Here is a 22,408-nt window from a genome sequence, read left to right on the forward strand (position 1 = left end):
TCATCAGGTAATGAAAGACAGAGATTATAATGACGTGTTGTTATCTTTTCTGAAAGTGCAAAGTGAAGCTAATACACATTATGGCCATGAGCTACCTCTGAGGTGGTTGCTTGTAACACCACAAACAGTTCAGTAGTCACCATGCCTCTAGGGAACATTACTGCTTTTTATGGGTATGTGAGTACTATTCAGTGCTCAGTAAAAAGTAGAGACCATGCTCGTAGCTGGACAATTTCTGCAAATGGCCACTGACTTTGAAAACTTGTTTTCTCAAACCACTCCCCAGATCATAATCTGAATTTATTACATTTTCACATGCATTTCAAAGTCTGTGTTTTTGTCAGATATTTTGAGAGTTAATGGAAAAATTAATAGTGGACACAGCTTGGGATTCTGCCACTGCTAGTTATCTTAAATGATTATAAAAGAGTTATTTAGTGCTTTTGTAATGGTACATTATTTAGATTGTATAGAGTGTAAATATTGTCAGAGGAATTGAAAACAATTTTTTTTTTTCATTTATATACAAAATTCTTCCTTTATATTGAAGTGATTATGTAGCCTTTCTGTTAAAGCCTGTTTCACCTCTGTATGTTTCACAGCTTGGGAAAATGAGGCCTTTGTGTGAAAAGATGACAAAAGAACTTGAGATATCCAAAGAGAAAATGTTTGCTTTAAGTCAAGACCTTAAGGTATGGTTTCATGAACTTAACATAAAATTTGAAAGTTCTGCAAAAAGTGTCTTTCTGGATTTAAGGTATCTTTTTTTCTTATCAGAATAAGTCTCTGTATCATTGTGTTCTGTTGAGCAGACTAGTTTATGTTGCAAGCTTGTGTGAAGTCATGCTGCTTTATTCTAGTTACCACCTTAGACTACATAACTGATCATTTCAATGATTGCACTTCTGAAATAATTTGAAATAGTTTTATCAATTTGCAAAGTATTGTTTTATATTGAAATCAACATCAGTAATTTTTTTCTCTTAACTCTTTTCTCAAGAAAAGGAGAAGATAATTTAATTACCTCTGTTCATCTGTAAGCACATTTTTTTAAAGATATCCTTTGTTAATTTTTTTGTTTGTTTATCAGACAAGTTAATGCATGTATGAAGTGTCAGGTCATCCTTGACAGTTGGACAAAAGCAGCCCAAAATTTCTTAGAGCAAAAACTACCTCAGAGCTGATAAAAACACTTGAGAACTCTTTTTCTTTAGTTTCTGAACAAGAAATTTTTTTTGTCTCTGTTTTTGGCTGACACGCCACTTTTGTAATGTCCTGTCTGGTTACATCAGTGGCCAAGGGAGTGAGGAAGTCCTGAGGTCATGGTTATACTTAATCTCCCAACTGGCAGTGTATTGTATTACTGCCAAAATAGAATGTCTCTACTCCCAGCGTTTCTCAGATTTTTTTGCTGGGGATATGCTGCTTTGTCACTGCAGTTTAGTCACAGATCCTTCTGCAACACTCGTTGAATCTTCATATTAATAGATATTTGCACATGATCTCCTGTCATCTCATCTGAACTTTATTTACTAATTTATATTCAGACGACTTAAAACTTCTGCTTCTGTTGCAGCACATTTGTAAGGCACCTAAAAATTTTGCAACCCATTGCAACAGATACTTGTATTCTTCATGCAAAAACCAAATTTGCTACACACAGAGGGTGCTCATTTTTATGCAGTACACCAGTTTCTGATCTCTTTAAATTTTTGGTAATAAAATTGTATACATGAGTGAAAACTAGATCCAGTCTGAAAATGTTTCTGTTAGAAATTTAACATTGCTTTAATCTTTTAATATTTTCATTAAGAAGAATAAAATTGTCATTGTCTGATAAATTTGGGAGTATCTTTCCTATTCTGTTTCTTATATAAGCAGCTATGATTTTATGAAAAACAAACAATGCTTTCAGTTTGACCTTTAGCAAACTTCAGCAGTGCTGGAAGTCCAGTGCTTGTAGGAGAGGAAAGCATGTGTACCTGTCCACTCCATCTGAGCAATCTTTTGGCTGAAAAGCGTTAGTGAATTAAGTTCTTTGCTTACCTTGTGAGATTTGGTACTGGTAACATAATGATTGTATTTATGTCCATTTCTCATTGTTAGTTTCTTCCCATGGTCAAACCTCCAAAGAGAGTCCTCACATCTTTTTATCATGCATTTTTACCAAATTTTTTCATCTTAATTAAAGAATACAGTGGGTAACAACAGCTGTCTGTGTTGCCTACCAACTCAGCTGTAATGGATCAGAGATTTACTTATGAAAATAACGTATCATTTCACTAGCTCTGAGAGCTTCCCACTCTGCAGAGGATAACTTGCATTCATGCATTCTGCATCTCAGTTGTGGGGGTAGAGGGGATTCTGAAGGTCACTGCGTCATGGAGCTTTTAACTCAGAGATGGATTTCTGATGCTGTCTACTTACAAGCTGTGGAGAAGGACTATTGTCAATTTTGAAATTCTGTTATTGACAAGATACAGTCAGCTTAGCCTGGAGTCTTCTGAAAACATGTGGCTGGCTATATGACCGTTCACTTCCTCAGATGCTGAGCACTGGACTAAGGTAACATTTTATAGAGTAAAATTCTTACCAGCTTTTCTGTTCCATGCCTCTGTTCTACAGGAAGCTCAGGATAACCTGGCTGATGCCAATAAAGAGTTAAATCATCTGCACACTGAGTGTGCATACAGAGAGACTTTAATGGGAACTTTAGAAATGGAACTACAGAATGTACGGCAATGCTGGGAGAAGGAGAAAGTACATGCCACAGAATCTGAAAATGAAATCCAGAAGCTTACCAGGGCTTACCAGAAGGATATGGAGGTATTACCAGAGACAAGATGACTGTCAAAAAGAGTCTTTATTTAATCTCAGCTTTATACATTTACATACATCAGATGGTTACTCTTAGTCTTAACAGATTTACCCCCAAATATGATTTTAAGATATGTATTTTGAAATATGTATTTAGTATCTACAAGATCTCAGGACATATTGGTTCTCCTTCCTTCTATATCAGAACTAATAGCTTATCCCTTCCAGTATTTTGAATTTTTGAACAACTGAGTTTATTTAAAGAGCTACACCTGGTGAACAATTACTTCCTTCTTTCAAATTGAATGTTAACAAAAATGTTTTACAATTGGAACATACAATAGTATCATCATCATGTGTTGTTAATTACTGATTCCCATGGCAGTTGATAGATAGCAAATAGCGAATGTGGAATTGAGGTAGTTTTGCCTGCATGCCACAAAACCTAGAAATTCTTATTTGTGACCTGTTAGCTCATTGTGGTGTGCTATATGTGGGAATTGCTTCACAAAGTCTTATTTCAGAACTATTATCTCTCTCCTTATATTTGTTTACAGATCTTAATTTTGTTGCTTTTTTCCCCCAATAAAGCAGTTCTGGTACTAGCAATGATATTCTTTATCATAGTTGTTGTGCATATTGAGCTCATTACTCCCACAAATTTGGACATGGATGCCAACTGAATAAAAAGAAACATTCTTTCCACCTCTTTTACGGTCTGGTATTTAAATAGTGTCCACATGAAGCAGCTGGAATGGTTATACACATCCGATAATGATTAAAGTGAAGGAAACTAGAAGCCTGGCTATATTGTAAAGTCAGCATGTCTACAACACTGTGGTTGCATTCAACATGTGTGAATTGATTTTGAGTCTTGGGATCCCTTTTTTCACACCAAATGGATAATCATCATCCTTGGTTTATCATAGCTCAAGCAAAAATGTACTGATGGTGACACACTGGATTTTCCTTGGGGAATTAAGAGATCTGCTAGAAACAAACTAAACTAAAATACAATTTTCTTATTGCCTAAAACACCAAGAAATAATGTGAGAAAATGCACCTAAGTATAATGGAAAGGGCTCAGAAAAAACATAGTTCCCCATGTTGGTCATTCACAATTTCTTAATGTAAAGCCTCATCCAAGGTCCCCAGAAAACGATGGGAGCCTTTACAGTGGTTTACTGACTTTGAATAAAGGCTCTGTTTCTTGTGGCTTTTGAGGTGCCACAATTGTTGTCTATTGTTGTCTTAATCAAAGTTGCTATGTTGCATATGTATACTGAAAGGATGAAGGCTGGAATTTCTGTTGCATGCTATTGTTGCCAAAGTTTATTTAAAACTGGCATCAATTTATTGTACTACTGACTAAAATCAGTGTAAATGAATGAGGCGTGGCTTGTGGAATTTAACTCATGAAGCTATAAGCCTATTTTGTCTAGCTATTTAGTCATACATAATCCATGTAAAAAGAATTTTAAAAAGACTTTAGAGTGATAGTTGTATAAACAGTGTGTCGTGCTGCTAAGCCAATTAGACAATTTTCTGCATGCTATGCAGATATTGAAGGTGGGTACAATATGAACATATGTGAAAGTATTAACATGAATGGTTAAATTGCATCTACTGGTAGCACAGAAGTTTTTATCTGTATCAGGTCATGGTTGTGACTCCTGCAGGATTGGGTTTTCTTTATTTATATACTGTGTCTAATCAGACAAATTTTGTAAAAAATGTTTTCTTCCTATAGCTTTAATATGTATGACTGCAAATATTAACAAGGAACTAAGGAATTCTGAAAAGGTTTGAGAAAAGAGCTTTGTATTTTTTTCTCAGCTGTGTGCAGCTCACTTTATTATACATATGATGCATCTCTTCGGATTCTAACACTGTTCAGGTACAACAGTTTATTTTTTGTTCTGTCTCAGGACAAGCTAACCTTCCTCCATAGCTTATACCAGCGTTTGGTAGCAGGCTGTGTGCTTATAAAACAACCAGAAGGCATCCTGGATAGATTCTCTTGGTCTGAGCTTTGTGCAGTCTTGCAGGAGAATGTTGATGCCCTGATCTTAGACCTCAGCAGGGCTAATGAGAAGGTAAGTGTCCTTAGGCACCAGCTACCTCTATTAAATTCAGTGACATTTGTCCACATCACAGTATCATTAAAAAGGACTGACATTCATCTTATTTCAAAAAGAATTTGGACGTTAATAATTCAATACCATTAATTATGGCTTGTCTACAACTCAGTTTGATGCCATTGCTGTGGGCATGTAAATGTGACTGAAGTCTGTATGAAGTCTCTAAGCTCCACTTCCTGTGCAGGACATGCTAATAGTACTAGCCAATATTAGCCACAGGGACCTAATTAAAAGAAAATAAATTAATCTTACTGATGAAGCAATTCAAAGAACTTAGTCATTTACACTAATAAAGCAAGTCTTTATTTTAGCATAAAACAGAAATGCAATGCACTTACTCCAGGAACATCATCTTTAAATTACATGTTTATGATTCAGAGGTACTATCTGAAAAATGCCAGTGTGGGGTTTTGTTTAATTGTAACTTTTGGATTATGAAATTTGTATTCAGAAATACAACAGAAAATACTTGTTTTTATAAAACATGTCAGTATTTGTTTAAGGGAGAAGCTGTACTTTTCGGAATTATTTTAATGTGAATAAGCTTATGCGGCCTTTCTCCCCAGAAATCCCCATGTTTTTAGGAATGAAAAGACCTCTTTGTAAATAACTTAAACTGGTCCACAGACTGACGTATGCCAGTGTTTAGGATTTCAGTTCATGTTCTGGCTCCATTGATCAAGCCAGTCCTACAATCTAGTAGAGCAACTCCAGATCTTGGCTGCCCTGACACATTGTTCTTGAGGCACAGGAAGGGAAGATGTTTGTCATCTGCTGGAATTGTGACCACTCTTCTGGCCCAAGTAAGGGACAGGACTGGTTACAGTCAATCGTTTTGTCTCAGCCCATCATTTAGTAAATACCCCAGCAGTCAATGGAAATTACTAAAGAGGGATAGCATAAAATCTGGATTATGCAGATTAGACATTCCTTTCTATTTTCCTTTTGAAGCAGAGGAGGAAAGGAAATGGAAGGGAGTGAACATTATTTGCAGTGTTTGGGGGGTTTGTGTCTTATTGTTTCTTGCTTTTTAGTTTAGTATGGTTATTAAGATTGATTGTGAAGTCTCTAGAGCTCTTTTCATGTACATACCAGTTTTTCAGGCATTTGGGGTGGTGGTGTTACTTGTGTTGTACCTGCTTTCTGAGAACAAAATTTTTCTCCTGCAGTTTTGTGTCATCTATTTGGAAAGTATCTTGCCAGTGTTCTCTAGCAACAAAGTGTAGGCATGTGTATTTAGAGGTAATTGTTAGTGTGATTCATTCCTCCATTTAGTTTGCATGGGAGCTGCAAAGTTAAACCACAGAGTGTATCCCTTCATGCTTGTGAAAATACATCATAAACTAATGATCTATTTGTGAGAAAAACATTCTGTATGCTAAAATTTTCTGAAATTATTTTAATACTTAATAATATATGAAAGGTTTTGGCTTTCCAATAAAAGAAAAAAATAAAATCAGGGGCTGTTTTTTCATTATTACTTGCAATCCTTGCAAACTGCTGAAGGACTGGTATACTCAGATTACTAGTTTAGCAACACAAGATTTAATGCATTTGTTTCAAAAAAAGGGAAGTGTCCAGTTCAGGTTTCCAACAAAGGCGGCAACAGATATCTGCAAGGTGGTATAAGGATGGCAAAACTGAAACCAGGGAAGATTCATTGTTCCAAAATATGTCTCAGTTTTGTTGCAAGATTTAAGTAAGTAATCTGTTGTGGAAGGCTTTTACTTAGTTTTAATAAAAGCGTTGAAGAAATTACAGTTTAGATTTTATGCTGGAATAGTTTGTACTTAAATTAATATGTACAATTAAAAGTAAAAAGGTGTTTTGAGAGGTAAAAGAATTTATTTTTAAATGCTTGTCACACAGATATCTCACTTAGAATATGTTTGTAAGAACAAGTCTGATACTATGAAGGAGCTTCAGCAGAACCAGGAAGATGCTTTTAGCAAAATGGCTGAACAGATGAAAGCACAGGAAAGCTGTTGGCAGAAACAAAAAAAGTATCTGGAACAGCAGTACTCAGGTCTCCTTGGGGAAGTTCATGCAAGGGCACAGGTATGGTGCTGTGAACTTCTGATTTTTTTTGTTGTAAATATTTAATGGATTATTTCAGTAGTTTAAGCTCCTAACCAATTTAAGGTTGTTTGGGAATTTTTAGTATACCTTTAAAATAAAATAACCCAACAATGTGGTAGTATTAACTTCACTTATAATAAGAAGTATATGACTTTGTTAAAACATTACAGAAATGTTAAAGCTGTAAGATCGAAAATGCTTATTTTAAGAATTATATAGGGCAGCATTTACTTTTTCAGTGTCATGCTTTGAAAGATTCTGTAGAGTAACAGTAATATGGTGTCATCAGGGGATAAATTTAGGTATATACCTTCTGACCCTAAGAACCAATTAGCAGTTACAGTGGGAGATTTCAACAATATTAAAGGACTTTGTTATACAGATACTACAGTGAGCAGTGGTTCAAAAGTGTAAAACTGTCATCACTGATTGTTGGAAAAGTTATTTGCAGTCTAAAATTTTCACTGTTATTCTAGAACCACAGTTCACTGTCTTTACAGTCACATTCCTTTACATGTGTTTCAGTTAAAAGTGTTGTGAAATAGAGAAACTAAGATATGCCTTGTTATTTGTGACTGCTATCTGAAACTTTCTTCATCAGAAGAATGCTGTATTTGACTCAGATTTTGGGCTTGGAAGTCTTTGTACTCCAAAAAATGTATTTGTAAAGTATTCTTTGGACAGAGCAACTTATGGTAATTTCTTGGGAAATCTTGTATATATTTTTGGTTGATATTTACCTTGGATATTGACAATGCTAAAAACATCCCTATGAGTGGAATAAGTGCCATCCAGACTATATTAAGTTCCCCCAACATCCTGTAGTTTCATCTTACGAAATGATTGCCAGCAGAAAGAATGATGAAAGGAGAAAGCTTAATTTTACTTTAAAAAATTACTTTTACTTCCTAAAGTGGAGTTATGCATTTCAGATTTCTACCTTCTATGGATGCTGCACAAAAGAAAGGTCTGAGTCCTCTCTTACAGAACTCTAGTGTATTGTGGAGAATTGATGCTGTGCAATACTGCGCCATTCTTCGGGATGTTGCTGAACCTCCAGTCTTCCTAGCTGAATTGTGTAGACAGCAAGCAGAGCATGTACTGAAAACCTGGCTCTCTTTTGTGGAGTGTGCATTAGGCATGTCTTCTGGAAAAGACTTTATCTGTCAACTTGCTGTACAGGGCTACTGGGTTTCTAAAAAGGAAATGCTTTCCCTTAGAAACATCTAGGCATGTTTTCTGACACAGGTTATGTAGTGTTGGAGTACAAGCTGGTAGTGCTGTAATCTAGGCAGCGCAATGTCTGTATACACTTTGATGATTCAACAAAACTTTGTCTCATCTTTTTTCCACCCCATGTTCCAGTTTGCCTTCCTTACCATTTTCAGTGTCAGTCTGGGAAGAAGACAGTCTAATTTCTTCTGGATTTCTAATCTGTGACTGACTTTGGACCTGCAAACACCAGATTAAGCCTTTCCCTTTCTGGTATCCATAGGGTCCATGGATGGCTGCTGCTAGGGTTGTCCTAATCCTGATTGCTTGTTTTTTGAAGACTTGAGTATCTTTTACCCCTTGCATGCTTGGAGAGTCAATGGAGCTTAAAATGCATATCCTTTTTCCTTGCCTTTTGTAGCAGGAGTGCCATCCTCTTGATCTCATAGTGTGCCATTTTGAAAATGTTACTATGTCTGTTCCTTAGCCTCACACAAATTATTTATTCAGACTATGCACAGTCTCATAGGAAATGTCCTCTGAATTTTAACTATCAGTTGTTGTTTATTATGTACACATTTATTAATCTGTCCCCATTTTTTGTGGCAACAACTTAAAATAGAAGGGTTTTGTTCTGATATGCAAAAACATGTTGTAAGAGAAAAATCCTGTAACTATGTTAAAAATGTTAATTTCAACAGAAAAATAAAAGGTTTGCTAAATAGGAAAGGGAAAAAGTTCTCTAGGGAGAAAAATGGGTTTTATTGCCTTTTTTTTTTGTTTGGAAGCCTTGCTTTTACAGCAAGGCAGGTGAATTAGCTAAAGGCTGTGGTATCTTGCAATTTTCTCAAAAGTCAGTGGAATCAATGCAAAAGGAGAAGTACACATAACTATACTGCTCCTGACCCACTGGGTGTCTTTGATAGACGTGTCTGGCGCATGTACTTACAGGAAGGAAATGGAGGACAGCGTTGTTGAAGTTGTTTATTTAGATATATAGATGTATATATTTAGAAAAATAAAACGGCTGAAATACAGGAAAATCTTTTGAAGTCATAGTGTCATTATATTTCTAGTTTCCAGTTCTGTTTCCATGCCAGAATAAAGGGTAAGGATCCAGTAAGAAGTAGGATAAAACAGTGTTGCTAGTAGCACCTGATTTTTTGTTAAGGATTCTTGGGAACCCGCCAAGTTCTGCAGCCCAGTGAGGTGTCCCTCAAAGCTCAAACGCCGAAGGAAGCTGGCTTGCCAATGTTTAGGAGGAGAGTTCTATGTCCCTTTCAAAAACTGTGCTTTTAAGCTTCAAGGAAAACACTAGAAACAGTGCGGGGTAAGAAAAAAGCAGTTATTAGCTGGTAAAATCAAGGTGTATTTTCTTACAAAACTTTTACATTTCTGTAGTCAGAGATTGTCCTGTTCCCTTTTGCTTATTACCATATAACCATAAGCATAAAAACACTAAGCTTTTTTAAAAAATAAGCTTTAATTAGCCAGAGCACTGAATGTTAGTATTGCTGCCCAACAGCCCCGTAGGGATCACACTTTGTTTACTCAGATACTGGCCTTTCACCTGTGATGGCCAGAAACCATAAGTTGTTTTCTAAATTCAGCTTACCTTTTCAGTTCCTTCCAGTCATGCTATCAGGGTTTTTTTCTATAAAAATCAAACACTGTAAATAATGTAGTAGCACTGAAAGTCTTGTACATGTTCGTACTTAATTTTATAGTAGTAAAGTGACATATGAGGCCTGTAAATTGCATTTTGTAATTAAATCTTCTAGTTACCTACTCTATTTTTGTATCACAGAAAGTATTTTAGTGACACTACAAATTCTTCCTCTTCCAAAAAAAAAAAAAAAATTTAATTTGGTCAAAGACATTCTGAAGTGACTAGGGTACATCTCCATACAATTAATTTCCATTCTAGGGATAGCTTTTTTATTTTTTTGTCTGTTGTTCTTGCAGAATGGAGTAGGGACAAAAAGCTAGGGTGCCCGCCTCACCACTTGCTGGGGACCTGTACCAAACAGAACACATGGGAATGTGGCTGGATGACACCATTTTACTTCTCTTTTGGCCACTGCTAACAGGAATAACCTCACTCCATTTTTAACAAAATTACTTATAGCTCTAAGAGGGGTAGCTGGAACTTAGCATAATTCACTCTTTTCTTCATAATATGGATTTGTCATGCCATTCATGTTTGTCTTTCTGAGTCCATGTATTGTAACTGGAGCGTAAGCATTTAACTTGAGCTTGTGGGTTCTTTGTGAGTAGTACCTAAAATTTGTTGTCTTCTTATTCTAAGGGATCCTGTTTAAATGTAGCCTCAAGTGGTTGTTCAAATCAGAGGACTCTCGGGCATCAAGAAGCCAGTCAGTCTCTGAGGACCCAGCGTAGTGTCTTGATTCCTGTACAAGAGCTGCATGTTATCAAAAGCAACCAGTCTGCATGGTCTAACCTTAGTCCTGGCATTCCCTGCCTTGTTAGTGTCTTCATTTTGCTGCACTGGTTTACTGTTTTAAATCTCCCTCTTTCCTTATTTCAGGGCATATAGAGGAAAAGAAAAAATGTTCTGCAAGTTTAAAACATCTGTAATGGCACTAGTCAAAATAAAAATATCTGTATTACACTGTTCTTTTCAAAAAACTTAATTCTGTATGAGACCTAATTAATCTGTGAATATATAAGTAGGGGGTTGATTAGAAAGTAATTAAGAGATCACCTTTACTTCCCCTTTCCCAGCTGCTGCCAATCTGCCTAGGTTTATCTTCCAGTCTTCCTTCTTTTTTTCCTCTCTCTTACACTAACTTTCTTTTCTGCTTTGAAGAGCAATGTTCTTTCTGAAATTGGAGCGTGTAATTGCTTACTGTTAAGCCAGGTCATAAAACTGTATTGTGGACAACGAGGTATTGTTGGACTTTCTGTGGGCTATCGCAGTATTGGTGGATTATCGTCAGAAATCTGGAGTCCATTTGTAGTTGAAGATTGTGCAAATTTTTCTCGTACTATTGATTTGTTTTCATATACCTGGTTCTGTAATTGTTTGCTAGGAGAGATACTTCGACAGGCATTACTAATAATGTTTGTTCCTTTAATCTGTTATTTGCATCTGAAAAAAAATTAATTTTATTTTAGCTTTTGTCTAGGTAAAAATGATTTTGTTATTTTAAAAATGTCTTCTAGTTAATATTTCTTCTGATTTTGTTTGTTTTTTTCCCTTATCCCAGGAATACCAAGAAACAGCAGAGAAAAACAAGGAAAGAATTTATGTCCTTGAAAAAAGACAGGAGAAATTGGCCCTTGAAAATGTTTCTGTGAAAAATATGTTAATGCAGGTTCAGAAGGAGCATTCAGCTCTCCTGGCAGCCTGTGCACTATTGGCAGGTGCCCTGTATCCTCTCTATAGCCGATCTTGTGCTATGTCTTCCCAAAGAGACCTTCTGCAGGATCAGGTCAACATTTATGAATTAGTGAACCAGGAGATTAGGACCCTAGTTCATGCTCTCTCTGATGTAGCAGAAAACAATCAAGATGAAGCAAAAATGAAGAAAAGAACATTCAAAGGCCTGATTCATGTATTCCGAAGAGGTGTGATTGCAGTTTTGGCAGCTAACAGACTTAAAGTTTTAGCCCAGTCTTCTAATTCCCTCTTCTCCTGGGTAAATGGCTTCAAAGAAGGCATTGGAATTCTCGTTTGTATCGGAGACTCCAAAGGCAAGCGTAATCTGTCAAGTAAGCTAATTGTTTTCTTCTTTGATAAGTGTTATGTCAAATTACATGGTTAGTGAATAACAAATAGTAATGCTATTAGTAATAGAGTGTAAAGACAAATTTAATGACATTTTGACAAATGTAATTTATGGATTTGTGAGTTCTGGATTTCTTGACAAATGTAATTTCCCCTGAAAGGAAATGCTTAGTCTGTTAAGCATTAAAAAAAAAAGTTACAACTACACACGTAAACTCAGACTTTTTGATATCCTTGACATTTGCGTTACAGATGTCAGAACTAGGTGCTACCGCATCTTTTCTGTGGTAAATATCTTGTAATGTTCCTAAGTGATTGACCATCAACTTATTTTTGGAAAGATACTTCCTCTGCTTTTATTAATCACTTTTAATATTTATTTTCCTACTAAAACTGCAAAAATTGCTTTCTGATTCAGGTAAAATATTAGGATAGGATTTCTAAATTTTTCTTTAGAGATTATGTAGTCTTCCTGTCCCTTTCTGTTAACAGACCAGCTCATGCTTCCCCCTACAAGGTTAAATGGTACCAAAAATGTTTCCCAAAACAGAAGATCCTTCTACTTTTCTGGTTTAGTAGTTCTGGAAGCATATTTAATACAGTCTAAATTGTTCTGAAAGAAGAATTAGTTTGTGGCTTATATACTTAGTTTTGGTCAGTTTTTGAAAGAGCTGGAGATAGTAGTGTGCCTTATCTAAGTAAATCAGTTTTATTGCTGGCTACAATTCTGTTTCACAGGTTGCGAAGAAGAACAAATTCACTGTGTTGAAGCACTCAGCTGGTTTACTAGTTCTAACCTCCTTGCTGCAATAATCAGTTCTGTCACTGAATTACAGGATGTTGTTAACAAAACAGGTAATTTTAAAATTATATTATTGTAGTAGAAGATAAAAATAATCAGGTGGTTACATCATCTCCATTTTTAGGATTTTATCTAAACTATTCCGGATAAAATATCTAGAGACCTGTATTGTTGGAGCAGATTGATTTTATTTAATTGGTGATATGATACTTTATCATTTTGGTATATAGAGTCATGGAAACAGAAGGCTGGAGAGTGCTTCTACAAAGCATATAAACAGGTTTGCCTGATTTCTTGTCAGCTAGGAAAAAACCCCACTACACCACGTCAATAGATATTTGGCTAACTTGTTCTTAAAAGCTTCAAATGAAGTAATGCTTACAAGCTTCCTAGTTATCTTGTTCCACTGTTCTAATATTCTGAAAGTATTTTACTGAAGCTCAACCTAATTTTTTTCTATAGAGAAAATCTACATAATTTCTGTCTATTTGATCTGTGTATTTCTTAAGTGCAGGCCCTAAAACTGGCACATATTCAAGCTGGGACATTACCGCTGCTGAGAGAAAATAATTTCCTGCTGTGTTTTATATGATATGAATCTAGAATTTCCAACTCTGGAAAACAGTTCAATTTGATGGATACTATTTTCATCTGGTTTACTTGCTATCTTGTGGGTTTTGAGAGAGAAATAAAGTGCTCTCAACTTACATAATGTATAGCACTCCTTATTTTATGTCTCTGCTGTGTTCCCTCTCTTAAGTGTATGCTTAATTAGATTTGTGTCTAGGCTCCTGAATTTCCTCAGTCTCTCTTCGTATAGAATTCTACTATGTGCCAGTCTCTGGAAATGTCACCTCTTGATTCCCAGCTGTTAACTATCTTCCTTAATGTCTTTGCAGTGAGGACTGATATAAGATCTCACTTGGTTTCTCTGCATTGCTGTCATCCTTAGTTCTTTCGTACCTGGTAGTTTCAAAGTCCCAGCAATTCTGTCACAGAATAAAGGATATTAAAGGAAGGATAATTTATATGAATAAAGGGAAATAGCAGGACAGAGAGAAGGTGATCTATTTCCCAGAATCCTGAACAGTAAACTGGTACTAGAAGTCAACCATTGAATCACAAGTGTTTCAGTTCAGTTTTAGGTGGTCTCTTCTTTGATCATCCTGTTTTCTGTAACTCAATTTTACATCCTTACAAAACTGTTTGAACTGTGTTTCAGGGTATTTAGAGGGTTTATACTGCAAGTGTTCCTGTGCATACAGTGTTGAGTAAGAACAGCAAATAGAAAAAGAATCAAGAGAAACTTGACAGCAGCATCGATGTGCTGAAGTGACTGGTTGGAATACCCTAAACCTTATGATACTTTGCCAGTATTGAAGCACATGAAAATTCTGGTGGACTCTATTTACTTGCTATCTCTGCACTGAACACAGTTTTGATTTTGAGAATTAGGAAAAGCCATGCTAAGAGTGTTATGGCCACAGTCAGTTTGGGGATTCTTTCATAGCTTATCTCTATTTTAAGTTACTTTCACAAAACCTCAAGAACTAACTGCTCATGTATTACTTGGAATTCCGTTGCTCATGAGATCAAAAGTATTCCAAGAACCTTTGATTCAAAAAATAGTAATAAATAATTTAAAGTTTGACATGAAATTTCCAGAAGTATCGAACTGATAAGGCTCTGAAGGAATATAATTGAAAGAAAGCTTGCATACTTAGGAAATTATTTTATGTTCTGTAAGTCCTATTTCAAATAGGATTTAAATTTTCAAACTGGCTTAAATTATTTTGAAAAATTTTTTTTAATGTAAATAGGCAATCTGAGAGGCATCTGCTCTCTTCAGATCTTGAAATAATGGCAGTTCCAGATTAGCCTGCACATCACAGGAGAGAGTAGGCACAAGAAAGCACTACCTGCATCTACAATATGGAATGGTTCGGTGCCTTAAAAATTGCTTTTAAAGATGGCTAGGTTCTGAGGAAACATTTGAGGCAGTTGAAAGAAACCAAATCCATATCACTCGGGTAACACTGGAACTTTTCGACTTGTGCACTCTGGTGATTTGAGGCACATTTCTTAAGTTTTTAACTTTAAAAAAAGTGGTTTTGGTTTGTAATGCATGATCATTTCCCTTCACACTGTTCATTAGTTTGGTTCTCGTTCCAGCATGTCTTGACGTGATCTCTTAGCTTCAGTTTGAATACAAGTTCATTAAAGTGTTGGGGTTTTTTGTTTTGGTTTCGTCTGTTTTTTTGTAAGGTGAGTTTTGTAGGTTTGTTTGAACAGAATCTGTACTGCGATAAACCAGAGAAAGTAAAGGTCAAGCTTTTTGAATACAAATACCATCAACTGTTACATACACAAGCTTTTGAAGCTTAGCATGACAATTTTAGTCTTGTGTGGTATTACTAAGTTTGTCCTGCTGACTGTTATATTTCACCAAAACAGAGTAAACAAGAATTCTTTCTTCATCTGTCAGTGAAGTAAGATTTGTCACTTTTCATTGTCTTTTTCTTCATTTGTTTAATATAAGAATTGCTCTGTGATATACCTGTATTTGTGTTAACAATTTCTTATACACATGACAATGTATATAATTTAATGCTTTTATTGTAATTACTTGATCCTTTGTGGGCAGATACTTAAAATGTATATACTTAAACTGTATATTCTCTTCCCAATGATTATAGATACTGTTCCTTGTGGAATTGCATTACTTTCTCATTTCATCTTTCCAAGAAGTCAGTAACTTGCATCAACATATTTCTGTGTATTTATTCCAAACTGCTCTTCATAAAAATACCCCAACGGAGGCAATGATTTACTTTCTTATTCCCCATCCCAAGAAAGTGACTTAAGTTGTGGATGCTGGATGATAGGAATCCTGGTTGTGAAGTGGCATGATCATTGCAAAATGCTACAGCACAATTGCCTGAACTATTATTATTGATTTATTTTTAATACAGTTAAGCTGGAGGTTCTAGACATAGGGAAAGGGGCTGTCATCCTAGGTACTGCATACATGGAGAAATACGGTATTTTCTGGCACGCAGGCAAGCTTGTGTAAAATGAGATACCAGGTGGAAATACTAGGAAAAATGAAGGAATAGTGATGCATTGACAATATCCTTGTTTTGATATTTACCAAAAATCACGGCAAGGGGGAGCTTTTTAGAAGATTTTGGTGTCATCTTACTTGGAAGGCAGTACAAATGTTCTAGTTTTAATTTCAAGTTAAATTAACTAAACATTCAAACTAGTGAATGCATGATGACAGGAGAAAAGAGATGGTCTTTGAAACTGAAAGACAGGTAGGACAGGATAATCTGTGATAAGAGTTAAAATGATGAAGGTAGCTTATCTTTTGTGTGATTGGTAATAGAGAGCTGACATAAGGAAAAGAGAGGAACCTTGGCCAAAGTAGACAGAGCATTGCAATAGCAGTTTCTTCAGGGTATGAAAAGAAAGCTGGGTAAGATTTTTAGCTTTAATCATGAATAGAAAGAGTGCTATCTTAGACATGAAGAAAAGACGGATCTACTACTAGCTGGGGTTATAGAGAGCATATACTCAAAAGTGGTACTCCAGTGCTTAACTGGAGTCATTGGAATGGTGGTATTTTGAAACCAAGCAGAAAAATGGCTCTGAAAAAGGAATATTTGAGTTTATCATGTGGCTTTTTTTTTCTTGCAGATAAATTTTATCTCATATGTGTAAATGATAAATTCTTCATGAGAATTATAATCTGAAAATATCAATAATCATGTTTTGTTTGCTTTGAACCTTTGGTTTTATCCTCCCCATTTATAAAAAGAAATTCTTTAACTTAAAAAAGCTATTGTTCTTTTTTTCTGTTTATACTCTTAAGTAAATATTTTAATTCACTGCAGCAACAGGAGATCTGCTGTACTACTGAATGTAAATAAGCTCTTCCATGCTTGTCATCTTACACTGATAGTATCATAAGACAAGTAATGACAGATTAAGACCTGCCTAGCAGAGGGAAAACTAAATTACAAGACTTTTATTAAGGCATAAATAAACCTATTAACTGTTATCTGGAATACCAATTAGTGGAAGGAGCACTGACAATTTTATTTATCAACATTAAACACAATTATTAATTACAGACCTGACGAATCTAGCAGTAAGCAGGACATGTTGGGTGTGCTGGGGCCTTAAGTCCATTATATGAGAAGGATGATTACCAAAATCCTGTGGGGAAATAAGTAATTGTAGCTGTAAAATTTTAATTGCCTTGGAATAAGGTAAATTATATTCTCTTGTCTCAGAATATAAATAGTATGGCATTAAGGTACCAAGCCTCACTAATTTTCAACAGCAAATGATTTAGACATCTATAGAGGGGAGGGAAGAGGAGTCAGGAAACCCTCAGAAATTTGCATTGTAAATATTGCGATATAGTGATTTACCATGTGCTATCACATCTGACATACTTGACCTGGCTTGCATTTGCTTGCATCTGCCTTATATGTTTCCTGAATTACAAAAGTAGAACACCCAAGAATGAGTTAAGAAAGTATACTATTGGAGGAGAACATAAAAAAACCTGGAAAATTATTTTTTCACAAACAAATCCTATTCTTTAGAATCCTATCCTACTCTTCCATCCAAAGATTGGTAGGAATAGTGTTCATTGCTAAATACAAAATGTGTATCAAGGTCTCTCTCAGATATTCCTGTGAGCTCAGTCTTCTACTCTTCAATGGAAATTTCCTACTGAGTTTTAAAGATGCTATTTGTTGTTGTTGCTTTTTTGCACTTCAAAAAAAAAAAAAAAAGAAACTAATAACCTACTTGATGTTTCTTTTTTGCTGTTGTTTCTGAAAGATCCAAAGACCTGGCTTTCTGGACACTTAGTTGCAAGTGCAGCCAGGAACTCCTTTTCAAAACTTATGGACAAGCTGAATGTAATAATGGAGACTATTCCACTAGACAGCAGCAGGAGTATTACTCATCTGGAGAAAGACTCTTTGGTACAGAGGCTGGCTCATGGACTTCATAAAATAAATACCCAGGCCTTGGAAGCTGGAATATGTGACAGACTGCCCGTTACGGTATGCATATTTATAGTGCCACTTCATGTAAACAGTAGGTTCACAGCATAAGTGTTACAGTGAAGCTCTCTTGATGGTACCATTAATTTTGTTTCAGATTGTTTATGAGTCTGTTACATTGAAGTCAACTATGTAGAGAATCAGAAGTTGATTTGCAACACCAAAATCATTAGGGCATGAATAGATCTTTTATTCTATTGTCAAATAATTTTAAGAAGAGATTTGATGTATCCAAGAAAAAGACTTTTTAAAGTTTTATCAAAATTACATTTGCTTTATAAGAACAAACTTGCTTTTGGCTTTAACAAAACGTTGAGGTGGTTCTTTTTTTTTTTTTTTTCCCCCTTTCTTTTTTCTCCTGCTTAGTATTCTGTCTTTCAGTAAACATAACCTTCTCCCCTTTAACCAAAATGGAAGGATAAACTCTTTCTTACATAATTTGTCTTTTATTGTGGGCCTTATGTGAAAACAGGTATCTGCTTGAAAACAGAATTTTCAGTAACCCCCAACAGCAGGTGAAACAGTTTCACATTTTTGCACTCTTCTGTGTCTTTTACAGATGGAATACAAACTGACAGCTTTGTCTAATTTTCTTGGTTATTAAATGTGATTGGCTTTGTTGCTAAAATAGTGCCTTTTATAGCACATGAATTTATTTCTGTTTACTAACAGAAAAGCATAGCATCCTTGCAGAAGCAAATATTTGAATTTACACAAAGACTTCATACAGCAGAGGTGGAACGCCGTTCACTGCGCCTAAAACTTGCAGAATTCAAGTGGAATTTCAGTGAGATGAAAAAAGAAGCTGACAAAGCCCAGAGCCTGCAAGAGCAATTAAATATGTTTAAGCAGTCTGTAAGTATATTTGATTTAGAGGAGACTGCTTACAAGAGATCCTCCTTTTTACACATTTTTTGATTTGTGTTCTTTTGAAAAACAAGTATAAAATCAATCTACTATAAACAGAATTTTCCAGAAGACTTGCCTTGTAAATGTCACTAAACTATAAGTCAGATGTATTTAGAAGTATCTCCTTTCCACAGGAGTTTCTCTTTGATTTGTAGAATGAGGCATTCTCTGTAAATTACATGTTTGGTCTTCAGCAACCCAGGTTTTCTTCCATATGTTGAAAATGTTGGTGTGATTCATATACCCTAAAAGGATTTACAGATTTCACTTCAACAGAGTAAAGTCAGCTGGAATGAGGGCTGAGGATATCCAATAAGTATGTTCATAAGAAGTTCATAAAGCACAAGTGTAGTATTTTAAACTCTGCATGGGTATTGCTGAATATTGGTGATAGACATTTTACTGTACCTTTGAGTATGGATTATATTTTGAGCTAGTTAGTACAAATTTTAGTGTGGCTGTTTCCTCGTAGGAGTAAGTTTATGGCAAGGAAAAAAAAAAGCCCTCTTCTACATTCTCAGTAGCACATGTGCACCAAATTCCTCTGATGCTTTGCTGTCGCTGATTGATTTACTTAAACAGTATGGGTTCGTTAACCTGTAAATAGCACTATCTGGCAGGAATTAGAAGAGACAACAAAAAGGTTACTTAACGTAGTCACAGCAAGTAATGGACACAGTGTTTGAGGGATTGATGCCATTCTGTGGGTTGTTGGTTTGTTCCCTGTCGTACTGACGGAACTGTGCCTTCAGTCCTTATTGGAGGGGAAGAAACTTGTCTTGCTTTATACCATGCTGGAGGTTCACTTAGCACCCTTCCTCCTATGCTTATTTTCTATAGGTTGTATTCAGAATTGAGCTCACATTTGAGCTGTCTGGGAAAGTGAATGGATAAGGATTCTTATACATGCTTTAGGGGAGCACGGTATAACTGAAACAGTCATGTCCCAGCATGAGCAGTATTTTCTGTAGCTGTGCCCAATGTTGATTCTAAGGCCTAGTTGGTAGACCTGTAAGTGTGTCCCAATCAAAACACTTCCAAGCAGAGAATATTTAATAGATGATTTCACATCCATTCCCCTTCCTGTTCCTAGCTCGTAAAATGGATTTTTTTACACAAATGGACAAGGTTATATCTAATTGTCTCCAGTTTTGTTCTTAATGGGTTTTACTCCCTTACAATTCTGGGACAGTTAGATGAAATTGTCTCATTTTGGGTTGTTGTTCAGATGTAGGTGATGATTTTCCCTGAAGAATTATTTCTTCTCTCTGGAACATTTTGGGGAGGGGAGAAAGAGTCCAGGAAGACATGTATAAGGGTTAATAAGATATACACTGAAATTTGGGACATTGATCTCCCTATTTCCTTCTAAACATTGATTCTTTACAACCTGGGGTGCTAATATGAATAGAATAATGAATGCATAGTGTTTACAGTACCCTGAATACTTAAAAAAAAATAATACAGTGAATAAAGTTGTCTGCTATTTTATTGTTTGGTGGTCTGTGTTCATGTTAAAAAACCTAAATATCCATCTTTAGCATGCTTTTGTTTTAGAATTTGATACGTTTGCAGGTGGAACTCTGAAAGTCAAGCATGTAAACAAGTGAATACAGTTACACAATCAAACACAATTTATTTCCCTTGTCAGAAATTGATCACCCATGAGAGATTTGAAAGTGCATGTGAAGAATTAAATAATGCATTACATCGGGAGCATCAGGCACAAGTCCTTTTGAATGAACAGGCGCAACAGCTACAGGAGTTAAATAATAAACTAGAATTGCACTCCAGTGAAGAAGCAGATAAAAACCAAGTCTTAAGTGAAACTGTAAAGGTAAGAAAATTATCCTTCTGAAATAGGCACCAGAAATTTACCTTTTGGTGAATAAGCCAAATCTTGAGTTTGTGTGCAAATAAAATTACAGGGGTAAATGCACACATACTACTTGGTCCATTGGAATTTTAGGGTACTCAGAAAACACTTTCAAGGTATTGAAAACAAGAAAACAGAAAACAAAATTCAAGGTATAACTTCCCTTTTCTGCTTTTGGGACTGGGCGGTATACACCAATATCTGTAACCTGTGAAGTGTCTGGGGATTTTACATGATACATGAGAGACAGCAGTTCTAGCTATCATGAGGTGATTTCAGATTATAGGAAAAATGAAGGAAGAAATACAGAAATACTTTGATTTTTGATAGAGATCATGAGAATATTTAAAAACATGGATTAGCTGTTTCCTGAATGTAATCTTAGGGTAGAGAATGCATTTGTCAGTTTGGAATATGCTAGGTGAGAGTAGAGAAAGATCCTTTTTCATCAGGATTTAGAGTTTTCCTGATACAACGAGTAATGAGGGAAGAGATGTTATCAGAATCTCTGATAGCAAATCAAGGAGCAGAGAGAGAATAAGAGGTTGAAATCAGGTGGATATTTAACATGGGAAGAGAAGATGACTTGTGAAGGCAGGCTGGTACTGTGTGGTGACCTGAGCTCTGCAGCTTTTATTTATATTTTATTTAAAGCAAGCTTTGCTGCTTGTGTCTGCTCTTCAGCCCTACTACTGTCTTTCCACCTCCCAGTATTCTTCTGTGAATTGATAGCTGAGCAAAAGAGACTGCTTCACTGCTATTTTGAGAAGTAGAAGCACTTGTGATTCTGAGGAAGATTTAGGGAGGAAGTGATAAGAAATGTCAAGAGGCAGGAGGGGAATGAAAAAGATGCAAGCTACAAAACTAGTGGAAATGTCAGAAACCATTGTTGAAAATATAACAGTGAAAATGGATGTCAAGAAGGATGACTTGCAGCAGAGTTGAAGTTTGAAGTGATGTACAGTGGAGGAAGCTGATGGATGTTGTTAAATTTATTAAGGAGGGTTTTCATTAGCAGTATTATTTACTAAAAATGCCTTACCTCACTAAGGGTGAAAGACAATGACATTTCCAATTTACCTGTTGGCTTTTGTTTTTTTTCTCCCTCCCAGTCCCCTACCTTTGGGTGTTTCATATCAATGTAAGAATAAACTTGTCTAATGTTTAAGTCAGATTGCTTGTTAATACTATTGCTTTTTTTGTTTCAGATATAACTGCAGTATAGATAAGCTGTTAGACTTGTGTTTGATTTCTTTGGGAACTATTTGATTCAAGATTTTAAAATGGATATTAGGATCATAATAAAAGGAGGGAATAGAAGACAGATTTTACTTGAAATCTTCATTAGGGTCTACTCTTTATACATTAATGCATGGTATTTCACCATGTTTTACTTTATAGGTAAAACATACCTTTACATTTGTTCAGAGGAAATGAAACAAAAAGTCAATTGTAGGCATTTAAAATGTAGGATGGAGTTTTAAACGAGTCTATTACATGGGTTATTGGATACTGAATTAGATTTCACAGCTTCTTTTTTTAATTAATTAAAGGCTAGATACAAATTTTTTGAGACAGCAGTGATCCTAAAATGCATCCTAATTCTGCAACCCCCTAGCAGTTGTTTGCTACTGGAACAACATGATTTAGTGTAAAAAGCTTGATTATAGCTGAAAGCTGTAAAGATAAAATACAATGTAATAATATAGCTGTCCTGATAGGGTGGAGGCTAAGAAA

The 22,408-nt window shown here is 35.5% G+C and overlaps 1 protein-coding gene across 9 annotated transcripts in view; it reads left to right on the plus strand.

Annotated features, from left to right (window-relative positions):
* CCDC171 (coiled-coil domain containing 171) overlaps positions 1 to 22,408 on the plus strand; it is a 157,624-nt gene that overhangs the window by 56,014 nt on the left and 79,202 nt on the right. For all 9 annotated transcript variants that reach the window (XM_075021403.1, XM_075021409.1, XM_075021400.1 and 6 more), the window contains 9 exons: positions 603 to 692; positions 2,626 to 2,826; positions 4,746 to 4,913; positions 6,828 to 7,016; positions 11,480 to 11,984; positions 12,739 to 12,855; positions 17,660 to 17,886; positions 18,559 to 18,741; positions 20,447 to 20,632. In XM_075021403.1, the coding sequence (XP_074877504.1) occupies positions 603 to 692; positions 2,626 to 2,826; positions 4,746 to 4,913; positions 6,828 to 7,016; positions 11,480 to 11,984; positions 12,739 to 12,855; positions 17,660 to 17,886; positions 18,559 to 18,741; positions 20,447 to 20,632 (1,866 nt within the window). The remainder of the gene's footprint in view (positions 1 to 602; positions 693 to 2,625; positions 2,827 to 4,745; positions 4,914 to 6,827; positions 7,017 to 11,479; positions 11,985 to 12,738; positions 12,856 to 17,659; positions 17,887 to 18,558; positions 18,742 to 20,446; positions 20,633 to 22,408) is intronic.

The sequence above is a fragment of the Buteo buteo genome, chromosome Z (genome assembly GCF_964188355.1).
Source record: "Buteo buteo chromosome Z, bButBut1.hap1.1, whole genome shotgun sequence".
Lineage (NCBI taxonomy): Eukaryota > Metazoa > Chordata > Aves > Accipitriformes > Accipitridae > Buteo > Buteo buteo.